The following is a 22,882-nucleotide window of genomic DNA, read 5'->3' on the forward strand; positions in this document are numbered from 1 at the left end:
CTTTCCCCTGTTCTTTGATAATAATTATTATTTTATGTATTATATCTTGATACATATTAAGCCACAGAAGATAATCTTAAAACATTTTCTTCAAGCATTTATGTGGATTATAAATAAATTGAAAGGAAAGGGCAAAAGGAAAAAAATAGAGTTATTTTTTGTATTTACTAAGTTATTTACCATTTCACTTCTTCCTCCTTCTTCTCTGAAAATCCATCTTTCTCTCTGATTTCATTTCCCTTCAGCCTGAAGAACTTCGTTAGTATTTCTTGTAATGTAAGTCAAGTGATGAATTCTTTTGGTTTTGTCCAAAAATATCTATTTCTCCTTTATTCGATATAGAATTCTGGGTGGGCAGTTTTCTTTTCTTCTTCTTCTTCTTTCTTCTTCTTTCTTTTGTTTTGTTTTGTTTTGTTTGAGACAGCATTTCACTCTGTCACCCAGGCTGAAGTGCAGGGACATGATCGTGGCTCACTGCAGCCTCGACCTCCCTGGGCTCAGGTGTTCCTCCCACCTTAGCATCCCAAATAGCTGAGACCACAGGTGTGCACCACCATGCCTAGCTAATGTTTTTTGTATTTTTTGTAGAGACGGGGTTTTGTCATATTGCCCAGGCTGGTCTTGAACTTCTGGGCTCAAGCGATCCACCGATCTCAGGCCTCAAAGTGCTGGGATTATAGATGTGAGCCACCACTCCTAGCCAGTTTCCGTCTTTTGTCACTTTAAAAATGTTTCAGCTCAGGTGCAGTGGTTCATGCCTATAATCTCAGCACTTCGGAAAGCTGAGGTGGGAGGATCATTTGAATCTAGGAGTTTGAGACCAGCCTGGGCAATATAATGACACCCTTGTCTCTACAAAAAATTAAAAAACAAAAGTTAGCCAGGCATGGTGGTGCACTGAGGTGGGAGGATTGCCTGAGCTTGCACGGTCAAGGCTGCAGTGATTCATAATCACCCTATCACACTGCTAGCCAAGGGCAACAGACTGATACCCTGTCTCAAACAATAGAGTAAGATAAGGTAAGGTAAAGGTAACAGAGTAGGTAAAAGTAAGATAAAAAGGTTGCAGTCTCTTCTGGCTTTTGTAAATACAATAAGAAGTCAGCTATTAATTGGATTGTTGTTCCAGGATAGTAATACTTGTTTTTCCCTTTCTGTTTTCAAGGTTAGCTCTTTATCTTTGGCTTTAAATAGTTTTATTTTGATGTGCCTTAGCATGGAATTCTTTGTGTTTATTCTGCATTGTGTTCATTGAGCATCTTGTGTCTGCAAATTTTTGTCTTTCATCAAATTTGGGAACTTTTTGGCCATTAGATCTTCAAACATTTTCTCTGTTCCATTTCTCCTTTCTTGTATTTCATCTACACTTATGTTGGATCACATAATATCTCACAGGCCACTAAAGCTCTTTTTTCCTCAGTCTTCTTTTCTCTCTGTTCTTCAGCTTGGCTAATTTGTTTTGATTTAGTTTAGGTTCATTTACTCTTTCCTCTGTCATCTCCATCTGGATGCTAATTCTAAGCAGTGATTTTTTAAAAATTATGCTTTTTCTATAATTTTCATTTGGCTCATTTTTAATGGTTATATTCCTGTTCTGAGATTTTCCATTTTTTGGCCAAGATTTTTATTCATTGAAAATATTTTACTTGAGACTAGTTATAATAGCTTCTTTAAAATCCTTGTCTGCTAGTTGCAACATTGGTTCGTCTCAGAGTCTTTTAGATGGATTTTTTCCCCCTTGGAATGTTTTGTTTTCTTGCTTCATTGTATGTCTTAGTACTTTTGGATTGTATTTTGAACATTGTGCACATTGGGATGTGGAGATTCTGTCTAGATACTGTCCAGATTCTGTTGATTTTCTCCAATAAGTATTGTTTCCTTTGTTTTAGAAAGTAATTTTCTTGGCTGGGCTTGCATTTCAAGCTGTTTCTTGATGGCAGCTCTGTTCTCAATTGAGATATTTTGTCTATAAGTGAGCTCCTTTTGCTCAAGTGTATTAAGGGTTAGTCAGAGATGTGGGTAGGCACATTCTGGGATCTCCTTTCCGGATCTTTCCTTTTGAAGGTTTCCTATTCCTGTCATTTTTCCTCAACTTAACTTTTTCCCAGCTTAAAAGGACTACAACTTTCCCCCGGGTGCCCTGGCCACTGCTGGATGCACAGCATAGATAGAACTTAGCTCAAAGCTAAAAGCCTAGGAGACGGAAAGTTACTTGCATAGCTCCCTGTTTCCGTCCTGCAAGTAAGCATGACCTCCCCACCAGAGTTTCTGTTTACTTTCTAATACTTTCAGGTGATTTCTTTTTAAATTGTGTTCACTTTTGTAGTTGCATTCTTGCAGGTGTGGGGAGGTTCAGTAGGGTCTTTGTCATCAGTCTTAGAAGCAGGAACCTTTGTTCTTTTTACCTGTCCTCAGAAGCCATCTGTTATGATTCTCGTTCTACCTTACAAGCCATTTTTTATGAGTTTTTTCTGCTAGTGCCTCTTCATTTCCCTGTATCTCAGATTTGGGGATATCCCAGAGTGCAGTCTTTATTCTTTTTTTTTAAATCTCTACAGATTTTCTGGGGCACGAGTCAGGCCAAATCCGTGCTCATTCATTTGCATACTGTCAGTGGTTGCTTTGGGACTGCAACAGCAAAACTGAGTAGTTGCAACAGAGACCTTATGGCCCACAGAGCTTTAGATATTTACTATATGACCCTTCGTAGAAAAAAGTTGTCAAGTCCTGTTCTAGGTGATCTCATCCAGTCAGAGATTTAAGTGCATTTACACACTGATGTCTTCTAAATTTCTTATTCCCAGCTTCAAGCTTTTGTGTGGACTTCAGGCTCATAAATCCAATAACCTACTTACCTTCTTCACTTGCATATAATAGGCTTGTAAACTTTGATATGTCCTAAACTAAACTCTTGATATTTCCCCTACATTGTGCTCCTCCCCCAATCTTGTCCAATGGCAATTCCATCTTTCCAGCTATTCAGGCCGAAACTCTTGAGAGTTATCCCTGACTTCTCATTTTTCCTTATCTCACATCTGTCTGTAAGGAATTCGTGTTGTCTTTACCTTCAGAATATACCTGTAATCTGACCACTTCTCTACATCCTCAGCTACTGTTCCCCTACTCCAAGCTACTATCATCTCTTGCCTAGACTATTCCAGTAGACTCCTAATTGTTCTCCTTCTGGCTGTGCATGATTATTGTTTAATTCAGCACAGCAGCAAAAGAACAGTACTTTAAAAACCTGAGTCAGATTGTTTTACCCCACTGTTCAAAACTTTCAGGTAGATTTTCATCTTACTCAGAATAAAATCCAGAGTGCTCGTGATAATCTTTGAAGTCACACATGTTCTTGCCACTGGTTGCCTCTCTGCCATTTCCTACCTTTCTCCCCCTTGCTATCTTCCCTCAAGCCACATGACCTTCTTGCCATTCCTTGAAAAGCTGAGCATGATACCATCTCCTGGTATTTGTACTTACTATTCTCTCTGCCTGCAGTGTTGTAACTGTCTTTACGACTTACTCCCTCACTTTATTCAGGTCTCACAAAAATATACCTTTTCTGAGGTTTTCCCTGACCACTATATCTAAAACAGCACAAGTGTGAACACATATACACATATATGACCATGAACATTTATGACTATATGACATATATATTCGTTTGTTTTTCCCAACTAGAATGTAAGCTCTATGAGAGCAGGGAGCTTTGTCTGTTTTGTTCTTCACAGAACATCACAAAATATACTATACGTCTGAAATTGTACCTAGCACATTATAGAGTTTGATAAATTAGTTGAATTGATGAATGTGTGAGTGAGCAATCACCATTCTAGCCAAGTTGCTTTACTTGCAGTTTCTAGAATATATGACTCTTTTTCCACTCTGCTTCTTATTCCTTCTATTGAGGAACTCTCCTTTACTATATTCCTAATCTTATCGTACAAGATTTAGCTTAAATGTTACCTCTGTTAAGTTTTTCATCTTAGTGCTCACAACATTGTTTCCCTTTTTGTGCTCACAACACTGATTATAATTTTTTATTGCCAAAAACACTTTAAGTTTCTAGAAGGCTAAAAACTGATTTATATTTCTGTTTTATCTCATGCACATTGCCCATAATAGTAGGCGTATAGTAAATACATGTTGAATCACCAGCTGTTTTTAGGAGGAATGAAGTGAGAACATAATAGCATAATTTGAAAAGGTAGTGATTATTTAGATAGCTGGATCTTAGTCTTCCTGGTTAGAGTCCAAATACTAGTGTGTGTATATCTTTTATTTGTAAATAACAGAAACTTAACTTCAGTAGCCACAGGTAATCTAGATATAGCGTGAGAATGCAGTGGCAGGAGGGAAAATAGGAATTTCAAAAATGCCAAGACCATTAAATGGAGAAAGGATAATCTCTTCAACAAATCGTGCTGGAAAAACTGGATATCCACATGCAAAAGAATGATGTTGGACTCTTACCTCACACCATATACAAAAATTAACTCAGAATGAATTAAAGACCTAAATGTAGACCTAAATCTATAAAAGTCTTAGGAGAAAACAGAGGAAACATTTTCTGACATCTGATTTGGCAAGGATTTCCTAGTTATGAAACCAAAGCACAAGCAATAAAAGTAAAAATAGACAAATTGGACTACAAAATGAAAAACTTCTGTGCATCAAAGGACACAACAGAGTGAAAAGGCAGCCTATAGAATGGGAGAAAATATTCGCAAGTTATATATTTGATAAGAAGTAAATATCCAGAATATATAAAGGATTTGTATAACTCAACAACAACAAAAACCCCCCTAACAACCCAATTTTAAAATGGGCAAAGAACTGTAGCTGGTGCGGTTGCAAGTGCTGCCTCCTGACTGATGGACAACTGGCACAGCCCATTACAACATCTGCAGCACAACAACACAACACTCAGGAAAGAGAAAACCGTGGCATGACCTCAACTACTGCCATCGCCTGCATCACCCTGGCTAACTAGAAGGCCTTGAGTCTTTTCATGTACCCAGTACATTACTACTACTGCTGGCATTTGAGAAAGGCAACACACTAAGGCTCTTTATAACCGAGGAAGTCTCAATCTACGTCACTTCCCTCCCACCCCCATCGGTGCTGCTGCTGGTACCTGCTACTGGGAGACTAGAGGACAGGTTATATCACTGAATCTATTGCAGACATTCCCCAGCACCAGCCTGGAGCATGGCAGCTTCATTGGGCAACTAGACCCAGCGGAGCAGCAGGATTCACAGTATGGCCCTCAGGGACTGCTGCTCCTAGGGGAAGGGAGTGAGTGAGTGAGCCACATTAAGGGAGTACCCCTTGGGACAAAGGAAACTAGACTGCAGGACTTGAATCCATGAATTTTCTACTTGTGGGAAGTTTCTTTCAGCAGAGGCACAAGTGCACTTCTTGGCTTCTTGGCTTGGTAGAGAAAGTGCAGCTCTACCTTAACAGTCAGGCAGTCCTGGTGCTCCTGAAGGGTGTTGGAGAAGGAGATTACTTCTCCCTCTTGCCCACCACTGCAAACATAGCTACAGCTTCTCATAGGGAGCTCATTGCGGGTGCCTGTTTAGACAACATTTCTGGAACATTTCAGGGTGACTACATCCACATAGGAGGAGTGCCTTCCAGATTCAGGCTTGCATGAGAGGTAGAGTGACAACTCCTTTGTATGTGGAAAATCAGCATTCCTGCAGATGAAAAGATGCGCCTGTTTGTGATCTCAATAGCTGGAACACTGGGGCAAGAGTGTGATTGAGAGGCAGATTGCTTTCCTGCTGACTTGGAAGAGTTGTGGTGGCCCCCTCACCCCCAAAGAAGACCTCAGTGCATTTCACTGAGAGCTTCCCCAGCCACTTCTGTCAAGGCTGGGACCTCTGCCCACCACATTGCAGTATTGCATTTACCCACCTGCCTTTGCTGCAGCCAGTTTTTACCCATGGGTGCCTCCTACTGGCATGAAGCCTGAACTGTTTAACCCAGTGAATAAAATACTGGGGAAAAAAAATTTTAAAAGTGCACACCACTGGGGAACAAGATAAGCTTCATGAGACCTCTGCCATTCCAGCCCCACAGGGGACAGTGAACCTTCTCACACACTGTATTAGTTTGTTCTTGCATTGCTATAAAAATACTACCCGAGACTGGGTAATTTATAAAGAAAAGAGGCTTAATTGGCTCATGGTTCCACAGCCTGTTCAGGAAGCATGGCATGGGAGGCCTGAGGAAACTTACAGTTGTAGTGGAAGGTGAAGGAGAAGCAGGCATATCCTATATGGCTGGAGCAGGAGGAAGAGAATGAAGGGGAAGTGCTACACACTTTGAAACAACCAACTTTCATGAGAACTCACTATCACAAGAACAGCAAGGGGGAAATCTGCCCCCATGATCCAATCACCTCCCGCCAGGCTCCTCTTCCAACATTGGGGATTACAGTTCAACATGAGATTTGGGCAGGGACACAAATCCAAACCATATCACACACCCAGCACATTTCTCCTGCAACCAGCGTCTGGCAAAGCCATCACACAAAGACTCTACCTAACCAGGAACTCATACAGAGTCTTCACCACTGAAAGCACCCAGAGCTGAAGCTAAGTGACAGTAAGCTACAAACACTTAAGTCACATCCTCAAGGTGGAGAAAAGGAAATTTTTAAAAGAACCCAGTACGATAAAAAATAAATTCAAAAAGAGTTAGAAGAAATAGTCTGCCCACATGAGAAGGAACCAGAAAACTAATTCTGGCAATATGAAAAAACAAGGAGAGTCACCTCCAGGAGATCACACCACTTCTCCAGCAGTGGATCCAAATTAAGATGAGATCTTTGAAATACCAGATAAAGAATTCAAAAGGTTGATTATTAAGTTACTCCGTACCAGATAAAGAATTCAAAAGATTGATTATTAAGTTACTCAAGGAGATACAAAAGAACAGAAAGGTGAAAACCAACGTAAATTTAAAAAACAATTCAGGATATGAATGAAAATTTTCTAAATTGATATTTTAAAGAAAAACCAACCAGAACTTCTGAAAGTGAAAGACATATTTAGGGAACTACAACATGCAGTGGCAAGCTTTAACAATAGATTAGACCAAATAGGAAAAAGAATTTCAGAGCTCAAAGAGAAGGCTTTTGAATTAGCCCAGTCAGATAAAATTTAAGACAAAATAATTAAAAGAAATGAGCAAAGTCATCCAGAAATAGGGAATTATATAAAATGGCCAGACTTAACAATTATAGGTATTACTGAGAGAATAAAAAGCAAAAAAAAAAAAAAAGAAAAGAAAACTTATTTAAGGGAATAATTAAGGAAAACTCCCTGGCCTTGTTAGAGATTTAGACATCCAAATACAAGAAGCTTAAATAACTCCTGGGAAGTTCATTGCAAAAAGGACATCACCAGGGCATATAGTCATCAGGCTATCTAAAGTCTGCATGAAGGAAAGAATTCCTAGAGCAGTTAGACAAAAGTGTCAGGTAACCTGTAAAGGAAAACAGACTAACAGCAGACTTCTCAGCAGAAACCTTACAAGCCAGAAGGGATTGGGGTCCTATCTTTAGTCTCATTAAACAGAATAACATCCAGCAAAACTAAGTTTCATAAATGACGGAGAAATAAAGTCTTTCTCAGACAAGCAAATGCCAAGGGAATTTGTCCGTACTAGACTAGCCCTACAAGAAATGCTAAAAGGAATTCTAAATCTTGAAACAAAAAGTTGATGCACATCAGAATAGAAATTTCTAAAGGCATAAATTTCACAAGGATTTCATATAACAATAATACAGTGAAGAAAACAGTCACTAGGTAACAATATGATGATCTGTTTAAAAGATACAGATTGGCAGAATGGATAAAAAATTGCAAACCAAGTATCTGCTGTCTTTAGAAGACACACATAACACAAAGATTCTTACAGACTCAAGGTAAAGGGATGGAAGAAGATATTTCACACAAGGTGAAATCAAAAGCAAGCAGAAGTAGCCATTATATCAGATAAAACAAACTATAAAAGCAACAGCAGTAAAAAAAAAAAAAAAAAAAAAAGACAAAGAAGGTCATTATATAATTCAACAAGAAAATGTTACAGTCCTAAGCATATATGCACCTAACTTTGGAGCTTCCATGTTTGTAAAGCGATTACTGCTAGACCTAAGAAAAGAGACAGACAGCAACACAAAAATAGTTTGGGACTTCAACACTCCACTGGTGACAGTAGACAAATCATTGAGGCAGAAAGTCAACAAAGAAACAGTGGAGTTAAACTACACTGTAGAACAAATAGATCTAACATATTTATAGAACATTCCACCCAGGAACCGCAGAATAAACATGATTCTCAGCAGCACACACAACATTCTCCAAGGTAGATCACATGATCGGCCTCAATACTTTTTTAAAAATCGGAATTATATCAGGTATCTTCTCAGATCACAGCAGAATAAAACTAGAACTCAATTCTAGAAAGAATCCTCAAAACTATACATAGACATAGAAATTAACAATCTGCTCTTGAATGATGTCTGGGTTAACAATGAAATAAAGATGGAAATTTAAAAATTTTTTGCAGTGAATGATAACAGTGAAACAAGTTTTCAAAACTCCTGGGATACAGCAAAAGCAGTGCTAAGAGGAAATGTATAGTGCTAAACACCTACATCAAAAAATATGAAATATTATAAATTGACAACCGAATATCACACCTCAAGGAACTAGAGAAACAAGAACAAATCAAACCCAAAGCTAGCAGAAGAAAAATAACAGAGATCAGAGCATAATTAAATGAAATTGAAACAAAAAAATACAAAATATCAATGAAACAAAAAACTGGTTCTTTGAAAACATAAGCAAAATTGATAAACTACTCGCTAGATGAACCAAGAAAAGAACAGAGAAGATTCAGATAATCTCAATTAGAAATAAAAATGGAGACATTACAGCTGCTACCACACAAATACAAAACATCATTCGAGACTACTTTGGAAACCTGTTATGCATACAAACTAGAAAATCTAGAAGGATTAGATACTTTCCTGGAAGCATACAACCCTTCAAGCTTGAATCAAGAAGAAATAGAAATTCTGAACACATCAAGAACAAGCAGTGAGATTGATTCAGTAATTTAAAAAAAGTAAAATAAAACTGCCAATTTTAAAATGCCCACAGCCAGATGGAGACACAGCTGAATTCTGCCAGATATTCAAAGAATTGATACCAATTCTGGCTGGGCACAGTGACTTATGCCTGTAATCCCAGCCCTTTGGGAGGCCAAGGCAGAGATCACTTGAGGTCAGGAGTTTCAGACCAGCCCAGCCAACATGGTGAAACCCTGTCTTTACTAAAAATACAAAAATTAGCTGGGTGTGTGGCGTGTGCCTGTAGTCCCAGCTACTTGGGAGGCTGAGGCGGGAGAATCACTTGAACCCAGGAGGCGGAGGCTCCAGTGAGCTGAGATCACACCACTGCACTCCAGCCTGGGCAACACAGCAAGGCTCCATCTCAAAAAAAAAAAAAAAAAAAAAAGAAAAAAGAAAAAGAATTGGTACCAATTCTACTGAAATTTTTCCAAAATATTGAGAGGGATGGATTGCTCCCTAAGGACATAACAAAAAAGAAAACTGCAGACCAATATACCTGATGAACATAGGTGTAAAAATTCTCAACAGAATATTAGCAAACTGAATCCAATAGCACATCAAAAAAATAATTCCCCATGAGACTAGGTGCAGTGTCTCCCACCTGTAATCCCTGCACTTTGGGAGGCCAACGTGGGTAGATCACTTGAGGCCAGGAGTTCCAGACCAGTCTGGCCAACATGGTGAAACCCCCTCTCTACTAAAAATACAAAAATTAACTGAAAGTGTTGGTGCAGGCCTGTAATCCCAGCTACTCGGGAGGCTGAGGCAGGAGAATCGCTTGAACCCAGGAGGTGGAGGTTGCAGGGAGCCGAGATCATGCCACTGCACTCCAGCCTGGGCGACAGAGCAAGACTCTATTTAAAAAAAAAAGTAAAAAGGTAATTCCCCATGATCAAGTGAGTTTCTTTCCAGGGATGCAGAGATGGTTCAGCATATGCAAGTCAATAAATGTGATTCGTCATATGAACAGAATTAAAAACAAAAACATATGATCATCTCAATATATGCAGAAAAAGCATTTGATAAAATTCAGCATCCCTTTATGATAAAAACCCTCAACAAACTAGGCATAGAAGGAGCATACCTCAAAATAAAGCCATATGTGACACACTCAACAGCCAGCATCATGCTGAACAAGGAAAAGTTGAAAGTAATCCCCCTAAGAACTGGAACAGGGAAGGATGCCCGCTTTCACTGCTTCTATTCAACATATTATAGTACTAGAAGTCCTAGCTAGAGCAATCAGGCAAAACAAAGAAACAAAGGGCATCCAAATTGGAAAAGAGGAAGTCCAGTGATCTCCGTTTGCCAATGATTGGATACCTAGAAAACCCTGAGGATTCTTCCAGAAGACTCTTCAATCAGATAAATGAATTGAGTAGTCTCAGGTTACAAAATCAATGTACACAAAATAGTAGCACTGCTATACACCAACAACAACCAAGCAGAGAATCAACTCAGTAACTCAATTCCTTTTACAATTGGTGTGTGTGTATATATGTGTGTGTGTGTGTATATATATGTGTATGTATATGTGTGTGTGTACATATGTGTGTGTATATATGTGGGTGTGTATATATGTGGGTGTGTATATATACACACGTGGGTATATATATACACACCCACATATACATATACATGCACACACTTAACCAGGGAGGCAAAAAATCTTCACGAGGAGAACTACAAAACACTGCTGAAAGAAATAATAGATGACACAAACAAATGAAAATACATTCCATAAGAATCTGTATTCTGAAAATGACCATACTGCCCAAAGATTTGATGAAATTCCTATCAAAATGTCAGCATCATTTTTCACAGAATTAGAAAAAAAAAATCCTAAAATTCATACAGAACCAAAAAAGAGCCCAAATAGCCAAAGTCCTAAGCAAAAGGAATAAATCTAGAGGCATCACATTACCCCACTTCAAACTATACTATAAGGCTATGGTAAACCAAAACAGTGTGGTACTGGCATAAAAGTAGGTACATAGAATAATAGAACAGAATAGAGAACCCAGAAATAAAGCCAAATACAACCAACTGATCTTTGACAACGCATGCAAAAACAGAGTAGGGAAAGGACACACTATTCAATAAATGGTGCTGAGGAAATTGGATAACCACGTGTAGAAGAATGAGACTGGACCCTTGCCTGTCACCACATACTCAGTTAACTCAAGATGGATTAAAGACCTTAAGATCTGAAACCATAAACATTCCAGAAGAAAACCTAGCAAAAACTCTTCTGGACATTGGCCTAGGCAATGACCAAGACCCAAAAGCAAATGCAACAAAAACAAAGATAAATAAATGCGACCTAACTAAACAAAGCTTCTGCACAGCAAAAGAAATAATCATCAGAATAAACAGACAACCTACAGAATGGGAGAAAATATTTGCAAATTATGCATCAGACAAGGAACCAATATCCAGAATCTACAGGGAACAAGTAATTCCATTAAAAAGTGGGCAAATGACATGAACAGACATTTCTCAAAAGAAATATACAAATGGCCAACAAACATGAAAAAATGTTCAGCAGCACTAATCTTCAGGGAAATGCAAATTAAAACCACAGTGAGATACCGCCTTACCCTACCCAGAATGGCCATGATTAAAAAGTCAAAAGACAGTAGATGTTGACATGGATGTGATGAAAAAGGAATGCTTATACGTTGCTGGTGATAAAACAGTATCTAGAGATCTCAAAGAAGTAAAAGTAGGTCTACTGTTTAACCCAGCATTCCCATTACTGGGTATCTACCCAAAGGAAAAGAAGTCATTATATCAAAACTGCACATAGGTGTATTGCAGCACAGTTCGCAGTTGGAAAGTTATGGAGTCAACCTCAGTGCCCAACAACCAATGAGTAGATAAAGAAAATGGGGTTTATATATACCATGGAATAGTACTTAACAAAAAATGAAATAATACCTTGCAACGACTTGGATAGAACTGTAGGCCATTATTCCAAGTGAAGTAACTCAGGAATCAAAAACCAGATACCACATGTTCTCACTTACAAGTGGGGACTTAGCTGTGGGTACACAAAGGCACACAGAGTGGCATAATGGACATTGGAGACTCAGAAGAGGGGGAAGGTGGTGGAGAGTGAGGGATAAAAAACTATAGGGTACAATGTACAGTACTCGGTGATGGGTGCACTAAAACCTTAGACTTCCCTACTGCCTACTTTATCCATGTAACCAAAAACCACTTGTACCCCTAAAGCTATTGAAATAAAAAGTTTTATTTAAAAAACTAGAATTACAGTATGATCTAGTAATACTACTTCTGGGCATATATCCAAAAGAGTTGAAAGCAGGATCTTGCAGGATCATTCACACCCATGTTTGTAGCAGCACTGTTCACAATAGCTAAACGTTTGAAGCAACCCAACTATCCATCATGGGATGAATGGATACATATATGTGGTATATACATACAAGAAAATATTACCCAACCTTAAAATGGAAGAAAATTTTGACACATGCTACCACATGGATAAACCTTGAAGACGTTATGTTACATGAAATAGCCAGTCACGAAAAGATACTGTACAATTCCACTTACCTAGAGTAGTCAAATTCATAGAAACAAGTAGATAGTGGTTGCCAGATGCTGTGGGGAGGTGGAAAATGGAGGGCAATTTAATGGGTTATAGTGTTTCAATTTTACTAGATGAAAAAGTTTTGGAGATTGATTGCGTAACAATGTGAATATACTTAACAGTACTGAACTATACACATAGGTTAAGATGGTAATTTTTATGTTACGTGTTTTTTACAATAATTTTTAAAAAGAATCTAGGAACAATTCTTTCATAAGGTCATAATTTAGAAGCAGTAGCAGATTTAGACAGCATTATTACTGTTTTTAATGAATCAACTTTATTTTCAAGAGCAGTTTTCACAGCAAAATTGAGGAGAAAGCACAGGGAGTTTGCCTGTAGCGCCTGTTCCCATGCATGCGCAACTGTCGACATCCCTCGCTAGAGTGGTACATTTGTTACAATTGATGACCCTACATTGACACATCATCACCCCAAGTTCATACTTTACCTTAGGGTTCACTCTTGGTGTTGTACACTATGGATTTTGACAAATGTATAATGACATGTATCTGCCACTGTAGTATACAGAAAAGTTTCTCTGCCCTAAAAACCCTGTGTTCAGCCTGTTCTTCCTTCCTCACTAATTTCTAGCACCCTCTCATCTTTTTATTGCCTCTATAGTTTTACCCTTTTCAGAACGTCATATAGTTGGAATTATACAGTATGTAGCCTTTTCAAATTGGTTTTTTTTGTTTGTTTGAGACAGCATTTTGCTCTGTTGCCCAGGCTGGAGTACAGTGTTGTGATCTTGGCTCATAGCAGCCTCTACTCCTGGGCTCAAATGATCCTCCCACCCCAGCCTCCCAAGTAGTTGAGACTACAGGGATGCAGCAGCACACCCAGCTAATTTTTGTGTTGTTTGTAGAGACAGGGTTTCACTGTGTTCCCCAGGCTGATCTCAAACTCCTGGGCTCAAGCGATCCGCTGCCTCAGCCTCCCAAAGTGTTGGGATTACAGACATGAACCACTGCACTTGGCCTGGGTTCTTTCATTTAGTAATTTGCATAAATTTCCTCTGTGTCTTTTTGTGACTTAATAGCTTATTTACTTTTAGTGCTAAATAATCTTCCATTTATATAGGTACCACATTTTATCTGTTCACTGAAGGGTCTCTTGATTGCTTCCAAGTTTTGGCAATTATAAATTGTTATAAATAAATAAGGCTGCTGTAAACATCTGTGTGTAAATTTTTCTGTGGTTAAGTTTTCAGTTCATTTGGGCAAATACCAAAGAGCACAATTGGTGAATCATATGTAAGAGTATGTTTAATTTTGCAAGAAACCGCCACACTGTGTTCCATGGTGGCTGTACCATTTTGCATTCCTCCTAGCAGTGAGTGAGAGTTCCTGTTGCTTCACATCCTTGTCAGCATTTGGTGTTGTCAGAGTTATGGAATTTGGCCATTCTAATAGGTTTTTTATAGTATCTCGTTGTTTTAATTTGCAATTCCCTTATGACATACGATGTTGAACGTCTTTTCGTATGCTTACTAGCCATCTTTACATTGTCTTTGATGAAACATCTGTTTGATAAAACATCGGATCTTTTGCCCATTTTTAGTTGGGCTGTTTTCTTAATGTTAAGTATTAAGAATTCTTTGTACAGTTTAGATAACAGTCCTTTATCAGATGTGTTCTTTGCAAATACATTCTCTCAGTCTATGGTTTGTCTTCTCATTCCTTCATATTGTTTTCTGTGGAGCAGAAATCTTAAATTTTAATGAAGTGCAGCTTATCAGTTTTTTCTTTCATGGATTATGGCATCAGTGTTTTCTTTCATGGATTAAAGTCATCACCATACCCATGGTCATCTAGGTTTTCTCCTGTGCTATCTTTACAAGCTTTATGGTTTTGCATTTTACGCTTACGTTTGTGATCCATTTTGAGTTAATTTTTATGAAAAGTGTAAGGTCTTCGTCTGGATTCATTTTTTGCAGAAATGTCCAGATACTGCTAAATGTCTCCAGGAGAGGGGAGAAATTCCTCCTTGGTTGGGAATTACTGTTATAAATAGATCAGTTTAAATGATAGTAGAAAATTCCACTGAATTTCATTTATTTTTGCATGTGGAGGTCCAGCACCAGTATTCCAGCACCATTGTGGAAAATAGTCTTTTCACCATTGCATTGCCTTTCCACTTTGTCAGTGATAGTTGACTACATTAATGTGGGTCTGTTTCTGGGCTCCCTATTCCACTGACCTATTTGTTCTTTCACCAATACTACATTGTCTTGATTACTGTAGCTTTCCATCTAGTCTTGAAGTCTGGTAATAGGCACAGAATTATTTTGATAACACTTGTCAACTAAAGTTTGTGGATTTTTAAGCTAGTGATCTGTTACCAACCTAATTCTACTCTGCCCTGTGCTCTCCTTTGTCTTTGCAGTCCTCCAGTTGGAAAAATAGAGCTGCCATAGTTGAATTAACAACCAAGCTTGGCTTTCTGTAATTTTTTTTTTTCCCAATTATAAGTGGTGTTCTACCATAACACTATTTAAGAGGCAAGGATAGTGCCTGTGGTACCTATAACAAATATGTAACTCGTTTTTAATTAAGAAGTTTAGGTTAAGTGAAGTTAAAGCAGCCAGATGGAATTTTAAAATTATATATGTATTCTGTTTATTATACAAGTATTTGGTAGGTTGCAATGATAAAAAATATTAAAACGGTGGCTTGTACTATAAACATGAATACAGTCTTTATGATTTGGTATTAGTTATACGCTTTTTTTCTTCTTTTGTTTTAGGAGTCTACCATGGCTCAAGAATCTCCCAAAAATTCAGCAGCAGAAATTCCAGTGACTAGTAATGGAGAAGTTGATGACTCTCGTGAACACGGCTTTAATAGGGTAAGAACACTTTTCTTTCTCTTAATGCAAAGAATCTTGATAAGCCTTTAAATGTTGAGATGAAAGTAATAGACAAAATATAATATAGGATTGTTTTCTTAGATTGGCTTCAGTCAGGAATCTAATGTTATTATATAGGGATGACAAGGAAGGCCATTTTAATAGTTTGTCAAGATTAAGCTCCAGGCCAGTAAACTATTAGGTTTTGGTTTATCTTCAGTAATTGATCAGCACAAGAGTATGTCTGATGATTTTGGTATCTAACTTTATAAGACTACTTAATTCTGTTTGTAAAAAAAGATTATCCTTTTAAAATTGGCACTAATATCTTTTCTATATGTATGTCATTTAGTACATAATTTCCAAATAGCCACTTCTGATTTTGCTGTTCATTTTCTAAAGTGCCATGCTTGACTCAGTGGAAAATGGTATTCGGGGTTCATTTAATTTTGATCTGTCTGTCAGTTGAAATTTAATTTTAGTGCATTTTAATTGGAACACCATGGGTTTGAAGATAATCTGGGTTCAAATTTCAGCTATGCCACATTTCTAGCAGTATAACCTTGTGCCAGTTATTTAATCTCTTCAGATTTTTGTTTTCTAATCTCTGTAATGAATATCTTATTTACTTTCATGAAGATATTAATATTAAATGAGATAAGTAATATGTCTAATATAGTCATAGAAATGATAGTGATGGTTATTTCTGGAGATACTTGCATTAAACATTCCTTTTTATGACATTTGATATAAGTGTACAACTTTAAAAATAGAGTTTTCATATTTTTGAAAAAGTAGTGGTTGAAATGTACTTAAATTATTGTGTAGTTTAGATAGTACTCTTTACTCCATATGTTTAAGAATAAAATATTTTAGTTTAGCAGAAGGTGATAACTTAAATCAGGATTTCTCAGTCTTAGCACTGTTGACATTTTGGGCCAAATTATATTTTGTTGGGGGGTCTATTGGCCTACGCATTGTAGGATGGTTAGCACATCTCTGGCCTCTTCCTACTATTTAATAGATGCCAGTAGTACCCTGCAGTTACGACAAACAAAAATGTCCAGATATTGCTAAATGTCTCCAGGAGAGGGGAGAAATTCCTCCTTGGTTGAGAATCACTGTTATAAATAGATCAGTTTAAATGATAGTAGAAAATGTTATAAATAGATCAGTTTAAATGATAGTAGAAAACTGAATTTCATTTATTTTTGCATTAACAATCTTTTGAAAGGACCTAGTATGTCTTCAAGCTTAAGGTTTATTTTAATGGCAAGTGCTTTAACTTGGTTTCTGAGCACTGTGGTCCAGCATGGTGTGACTCATAGAACCAAGAGACTTTTAAATTCTGAGCACACAAAAGAAATTTTCATTTCAGATTTTAGTCTTTCCAAGACATACCTGCATAATAAGAAACTTAAGTTAGCATCATTAGACTATACCAATTACTTTATAAACTTGTATTAATTTTAATACTAATTATGCCAAGATTCAAGTTAATGATTTCTTCATCTTATTTTTGGTAACAACTCTTTTTGCAAACTTACTATGCAAATATTTACTATCTGCTCTGTACCAGGTACTGGGAATATACAGTGAACAAAAATATCTGTCATCAGGTAGTTGATATTTTAAAAGACAATCTGATGAAAGCTAAGGACCTTTATCCAAGAATAATGCAATAATACATAGAAAATGTTGCATTCATGGTTAGGGAAGTCACTTGCCATCGTAAGCCTGTTTTTCTTCTTCCTGTTCTTCTTTATTGAGGTATAGCTTCTACACAGCAAAAAGCACAAATGTTAAGTGTACCACTCAAGAGAACTACCGCTCAGATAAAGATGTAGAACATTTCCAGGACCTCAGAAGGCTTCCTTATGCCCTGTAGGCAATACAATTCACCCCATCCTGGGATAAACACATTAACCTAACTCTATAATCATAAATTGCTTTCAGCTATTCCTGAACTACCTGTCAGTGGAATCATACCTATCAGTGGAATCATACAGTGTGTACTCTTTTTCAACTGGCTTTCACTCAACATTATGTCCGTGAGATTCAGTCATGTTGTTGCTTATTGCAATTTTTTTTTTTTTTTTTTTTTTGGAAACGGAGTCTCGCTCTGTCACCCAGGCAGGAGTGCAGTGGTGCAATCTTGGCTCACTGCAAGCTCTGCCTCCCTGGTTCACGCCATTCTCCTGCCTCAGCCTCCCGAGTAGCTGGGACTACAGGCACCCACCACTACACCCAGCTAGTTTTTTTGTGTTTTTAGTAGAGACAGGGTTTCACTGTGTTAGCCAGGATGGTCTCGATCTCCTGACCTCGTGACCCGCCCGTCTCAGCCTCCCAAAGTACTGGGATTATAGGCTTGAGCCACCACGCCCGGCCGGCAGTTTTTGAATTTTTTTTAAATTTTTACTCTAAGTTCTGGGATACATATGCAGAACATGCAGGTTTGTTACATAGGTATACATGTGCCATAGTGGTTCGCTTCACCTATCAAACCATCATCTTGGTTTTAAGCCCTGCATGCATTAGGTATTTGTCCTAATGCTCTCCCTCCCTTTGCCCCCCACCCCCTGAGTATTTCAGTGTTTTAAATTGTAGTATAGTTTTCCAGTGTGTTAATATACCACATTCTTCAGCTGATGGTTATCTAGGTTGTTTCCAGTTTATGGCTATTATGAATAAAACTGCTGTGACCATTCTTGTACAGATTTTTTGGTGTACTTGATTATTTGTTTCTGTTGGGTACGTACCCAAGAGTGAAATTGCCAAGTCACAAGTATATAAATGTTTGGCAAATAGTTGGACCAGTTAACAACACCAGCAATGAATGAGAGTTCTAGTTGTTCCACATCCTTACCAGCTCTTCATATTGTCATACATTTCAATTTTAGTCATTCTTATGGAGGCATAATGGTATCCCATTGTGGTTATAAAATGCAGTTCCCTGATGACTATGATGTTGAGCACATTTTCGTATTCTTATTAACTATTGGAGATTGTCTTTTATAAAGTACTTTTCCAAGACTTTTGCCCATTTCTCTACTGGGTGTGTGTCTTTTTTCTAATCTCTTTGTAGCAGTTCTTTGTATATTCTGGGTATATGTCATTTGTTTGGATGTATATATGCAAGTGTCTTCTTCCAGTCTGTGTCTTGTTTTTGTACTCTATTAATGGCATCTTTTGATGAACAGAAGTTGTTAATTTTAATGAAGTCCAATTTCTCAATGTTTCCTTCTGTAGTAATTTTTATGTCCCATTTAATAAATCTTTGCCTACTTCAGTATCTTGAAGACACTTTGTTTCTTCTAAAAGTTGTGTTGTTGTGTTTTTCACAGCATGGTCTGTGATTCATCTTGAATTAGTTTTTGTGTATGATGTGAAGTAGGGACCAAGATTTTTCTTCCCCTCATGTAAATATTCAGTTGATCAGCACTGTTTATTGAAAAGACTGTTCTTTCTAGCCATATGCAAAAAAAAATTAAATTGGATCCTTAACTTACACCATACACAAAACTAACTCAAAATGGATTAAAGGCCTAACTGTAAGACCTGAAATTATAAAACTTCTAGAAGAAAACACAGGGGAAAAGCTCCATGACATTGGTCTTAGCAATGATTTTTTGATATGACATCAAAAGCACAGGCAACAAAAAAATAAACAAGTGGGACTACGCTAAACTAAAAACTTTCTGCACAGCATAGGAAACAATCAACAAAATGAAAGGGCATCCTATGGAATGGAAGAAAATATTTGTAAACCATATATCTGATAAAGTTAATATCATCATAAAGTGATGCTGGATTTTGTCAAATGCTTTTTTGGCATCTATTGAGATGATTAACTTTTGTTTTTAATTCTGTTTATGTGGTTTATCACATTCATTGACTTGCATATGTTAAACCACCCCTGCATCCCTGGTATGAAACCCACTTGATCATGGTGGATTATCATTTTGACATGTTGTTGGATTTGATTAGCTAATATTTTGTTAAGGATTTTAGCATCAATGTTCATCAAGGACATCAGTCTGTAGTTTTCTTTTTTGATTATGTCCTTTCCTGGTTTTGGTATTAGGGTGATGCTGGCTTCATAAAATGAATTAGGGAGGGTTCCTTCTTTCTCTCTCTCGTGGAATCGTATCAAAAGGATTGGTACCAATTCTTTGTTGAATTTCTGGTTGTAATTCTGCTGTGAATCTCTCTTGGTCCTGGACTTTTTTTGTTGGTAATTTTAAAATTACCATTTCAGTCTCGCTGCTTGTTATTGATCTGCTCGAAGTAGCAAATATTTCCTGATTTAAGCTAGGAAGGTTGTATTTTTCCAGAAATTTATCCACCTCTTCTAGATTTTCTAGTTTATGTGTGTAAACATGTTCATGGTAGCCTTGAATGATCTTTAGTATGTCAGTGGTGTCAGTTGTAATATCTCCTGTTTTGTTTCCTTGTGAGGTTATTTGGATTTTCTCTCTTCTTTTCTTGCTAATGGTCTGTCAATTTTATTTATCTTTCAAATAACCACCTTTTTGTTTCATTTATCGTTTGCATTTTTGTTTGTTTGTTTCAATTTCATTTAGTTCTGCTCTGATCTTGGTAATTTCCTTTCTTTTGCTGGGTTTGGGTTTGGTTTGTTCTTGTTTCTCTAGTTCCTTGAGGTGTGACCTTAGAATGTCAGTTTGTGCTCTTTCAGTTTTTTTGAGGTAGGCGTTTAGCACCTCTTTGCACTTCTTAGCACCACCTTGCTGTTTCCCAGAGGTTTTGATAGGTTAATTTCCACCTTGTTTTTTCATTTTTGACCCAATGCTCATTCAGGAGCAGGTTATTAATTTCCATGTATTTGGTATCAAAGGTTCCTTTTGGAGTTGATTTCCAGTTTTATTCCACTGTGATCTGAGAGGGTGCTTGATATAATTTCAATTTTCTTAAGTTTATTGAAGTTCATTTTATGCCTATCATATGGTCTATCTTGGAGAAAGTTCCATGCGCCATTGAATAGGATGTGTATTCTGTGGTGGTTGGATGAAATGTTCTGTATGTATCTGTTAAGTCCATTTGTTCCAAGGTATAGTTTAAATCCATTGTTTCTTTGCTGACCTTCTGTCTTGATGACCTGTCTAGTGCTGTCAGTGGAGTATTGAAATCCCTCACTATTATTGTGTCGCTGTCTATCTCATTTCTTAGGTCTGTTAGTAATTGTTTTATAAATTTGGGAGCTCCAGTGTTAGGTGCATATTTGTGTAGGATTGTGATATTTTCCTGCTAGACAAGGCCTTTTACCATTATATAATGTCCCTGTTTGTCTCTTTTAATTGCTGTTGCTTTAAAATTTGTTTTGTCTGATTTAAGAATAGCTACCCCTGCTTGCTTTTGGTGTCCATTTGCGTGAAATGCCTTTTACCATGCCTTTTCTTTAAGTTTAGCTGAGTCATTATGTGTTAGGTGAGTCTCATGAAGGCAGCAAATGCTTGGTTGGTAAGTTCTTATCCATTCTTTGGCTTTGTATCCTTTTTTTTTTTTTTTTTTTTTTTTGAGACCCTGTCTCACTCTTGTTGCCCAGGCTGGAGTGCAATGGCACAATCTTGGCTCACTGCAGCCTCCACTTCCTGGGTTCAGGTGATTCTCCTGCCTCAGCCTCCCGAGTAGCTAGGATTACAAGACACCCACCACCACGCCCAGCTATTTTTTGTATTTTTAGTAGAGATGGGGTTTCACTGTTTTGGCCAAGATGGTCTGGATCTCCTGACCTTGTGATCCACCCCCGTCGGCCTCCCAAAATGCTGGGATTACAGGCATGAGCCACTGTGCCTGGCCAGTTCTGTATCTTTTAAGTGGAGCATTTAGACCATTTATATGCAATGTTAGTATTGAAATGTGAGGTACAGTTGCATTCATTGTGCTCTTTGTTGCCTGTGTACTTTTGTTTTTTGTTTTTGCTTTTTAATGTGTATTTTTGTTTTATAGGTCCTGTATGATTTATGCTTTAAAGAGATTCTGTTTTAATGTGTTTCCAGGATTTGTTTCAAGATTTAGAGCCCCTTCCATCAGTTTTTGTGGTGGTGGCTTGGTAATGGCAGATTCTCTCAGCATTTGTTTGTCAGAAAACGACTGTATCTTTCCTTATATATGATACTTAGTTTCCCTGGGATACAAAATTCTTGGCTGATAATTGTTTTGTTTGAGGAGGTGAAAGATAGGGCCCCAGTTCATTCTAGCTTGTAGAGTTTCTGCTGAGAAATCTGTTGCTGATCTGATAGGTTTTCCTTTATAGGTTACCTGGTGCTTCTGTCTCATAGCTCTTTAAGATTCTTTCTACCCCTGGACCGGCCTGCTAGCCCATGCTCCAATATTAATGACATCGAAGGCACCCCTCTCAAGGAAATCTCAACTGCACAACCCTTACCACACCCCAATTCAGCAGGAATCAGAGCAGTCGTCGGCCAGCCTCCCCAGCAGCACTTGGGTTTTCCTGTTGAGAAGGGGGACTGAGAGATAGGATTAGCTGGATTTCCTAGGCCAACTAAGAGTCCCTAAGCCTAGCTGGGAAGGTGACTGCATTCACCTTTAAACACGGGGCTTGCAACTTAGCTCACACCCGACCAATCAGAGAGTAGCTCACTAAAATGCTAATTAGGCAAAAACAGGAGGTAAAGAAATAGCCAATCATCTATTGCCTAAGAGCACAGCAGGAAGGACAATGATTGGGATATAAACCCAGGCCTTCGAGCTGGCAGTGGCAACCCCCTTTGAGTCCCCTCCCTTTGTATGGGAGCTGTTTTCACTCTATTAAATCTTTCAACTACAGAAAAAAAAGATTCTTTCTTCGTCTTAACTTTGGATAGCCCGATGACATTGTGCCTAGGATCTTTTTGCAATGAATTTTCCAGGTGTTGTTTGTGCTTCTTGTATTTGGATGTCTAGAGCTCTAGCAAGGCTGGGGAAGTTTTCCTTGATTATTCCTCTTCCTCTATATGTTTTCCAAACTTTTAGAATTCTCCTCTTCCTCAGGAGCACCGATTATTCTTAGGTTTGGTCGTTTTACATAATCCCAGACTTCTTGGAGGCTTTGTTCATATTTTCTTATTCTTTTTTTCTTTGTCTTTGTTGGATTGGGTTAATTCGAAGACCTTGTCTTTGAGCTCTGAATTTCTTTCTTCTGCTTGTTCAATTCTGTTGCTAAGAATTTCCAGAGCATTTTGGATTTCTAAAAGTGTGTCCATAAAAGTTTCCTGAATTTTTTATTGTTTTTCCTTTATACTATC

General features: G+C 37.8%; 1 protein-coding gene across 7 annotated transcripts in view; it reads left to right on the plus strand.

Moving 5' to 3' along the window:
- The window catches only part of ARFIP1 (ADP ribosylation factor interacting protein 1), a 123,717-nt gene that overhangs the window by 32,558 nt on the left and 68,277 nt on the right, over window positions 1–22,882 (plus strand). For 5 of the 7 annotated variants that reach the window (XM_025386045.1, XM_025386049.1, XM_025386046.1 and 2 more), the window contains one exon: window positions 15,516–15,617. In XM_025386045.1, the coding sequence (XP_025241830.1) occupies window positions 15,525–15,617 (93 nt within the window). In that variant the 5' untranslated portion in view covers window positions 15,516–15,524. Of the gene's footprint in view, window positions 1–4,312; window positions 4,319–15,515; window positions 15,618–22,882 lie in introns of all 7 variants that reach the window. The other 2 variants (XM_025386047.1, XM_025386051.1) reach the window with 1 other exon arrangement.

This window comes from Theropithecus gelada, chromosome 5 (assembly GCF_003255815.1).
Source record: "Theropithecus gelada isolate Dixy chromosome 5, Tgel_1.0, whole genome shotgun sequence".
NCBI lineage: Eukaryota > Metazoa > Chordata > Mammalia > Primates > Cercopithecidae > Theropithecus > Theropithecus gelada.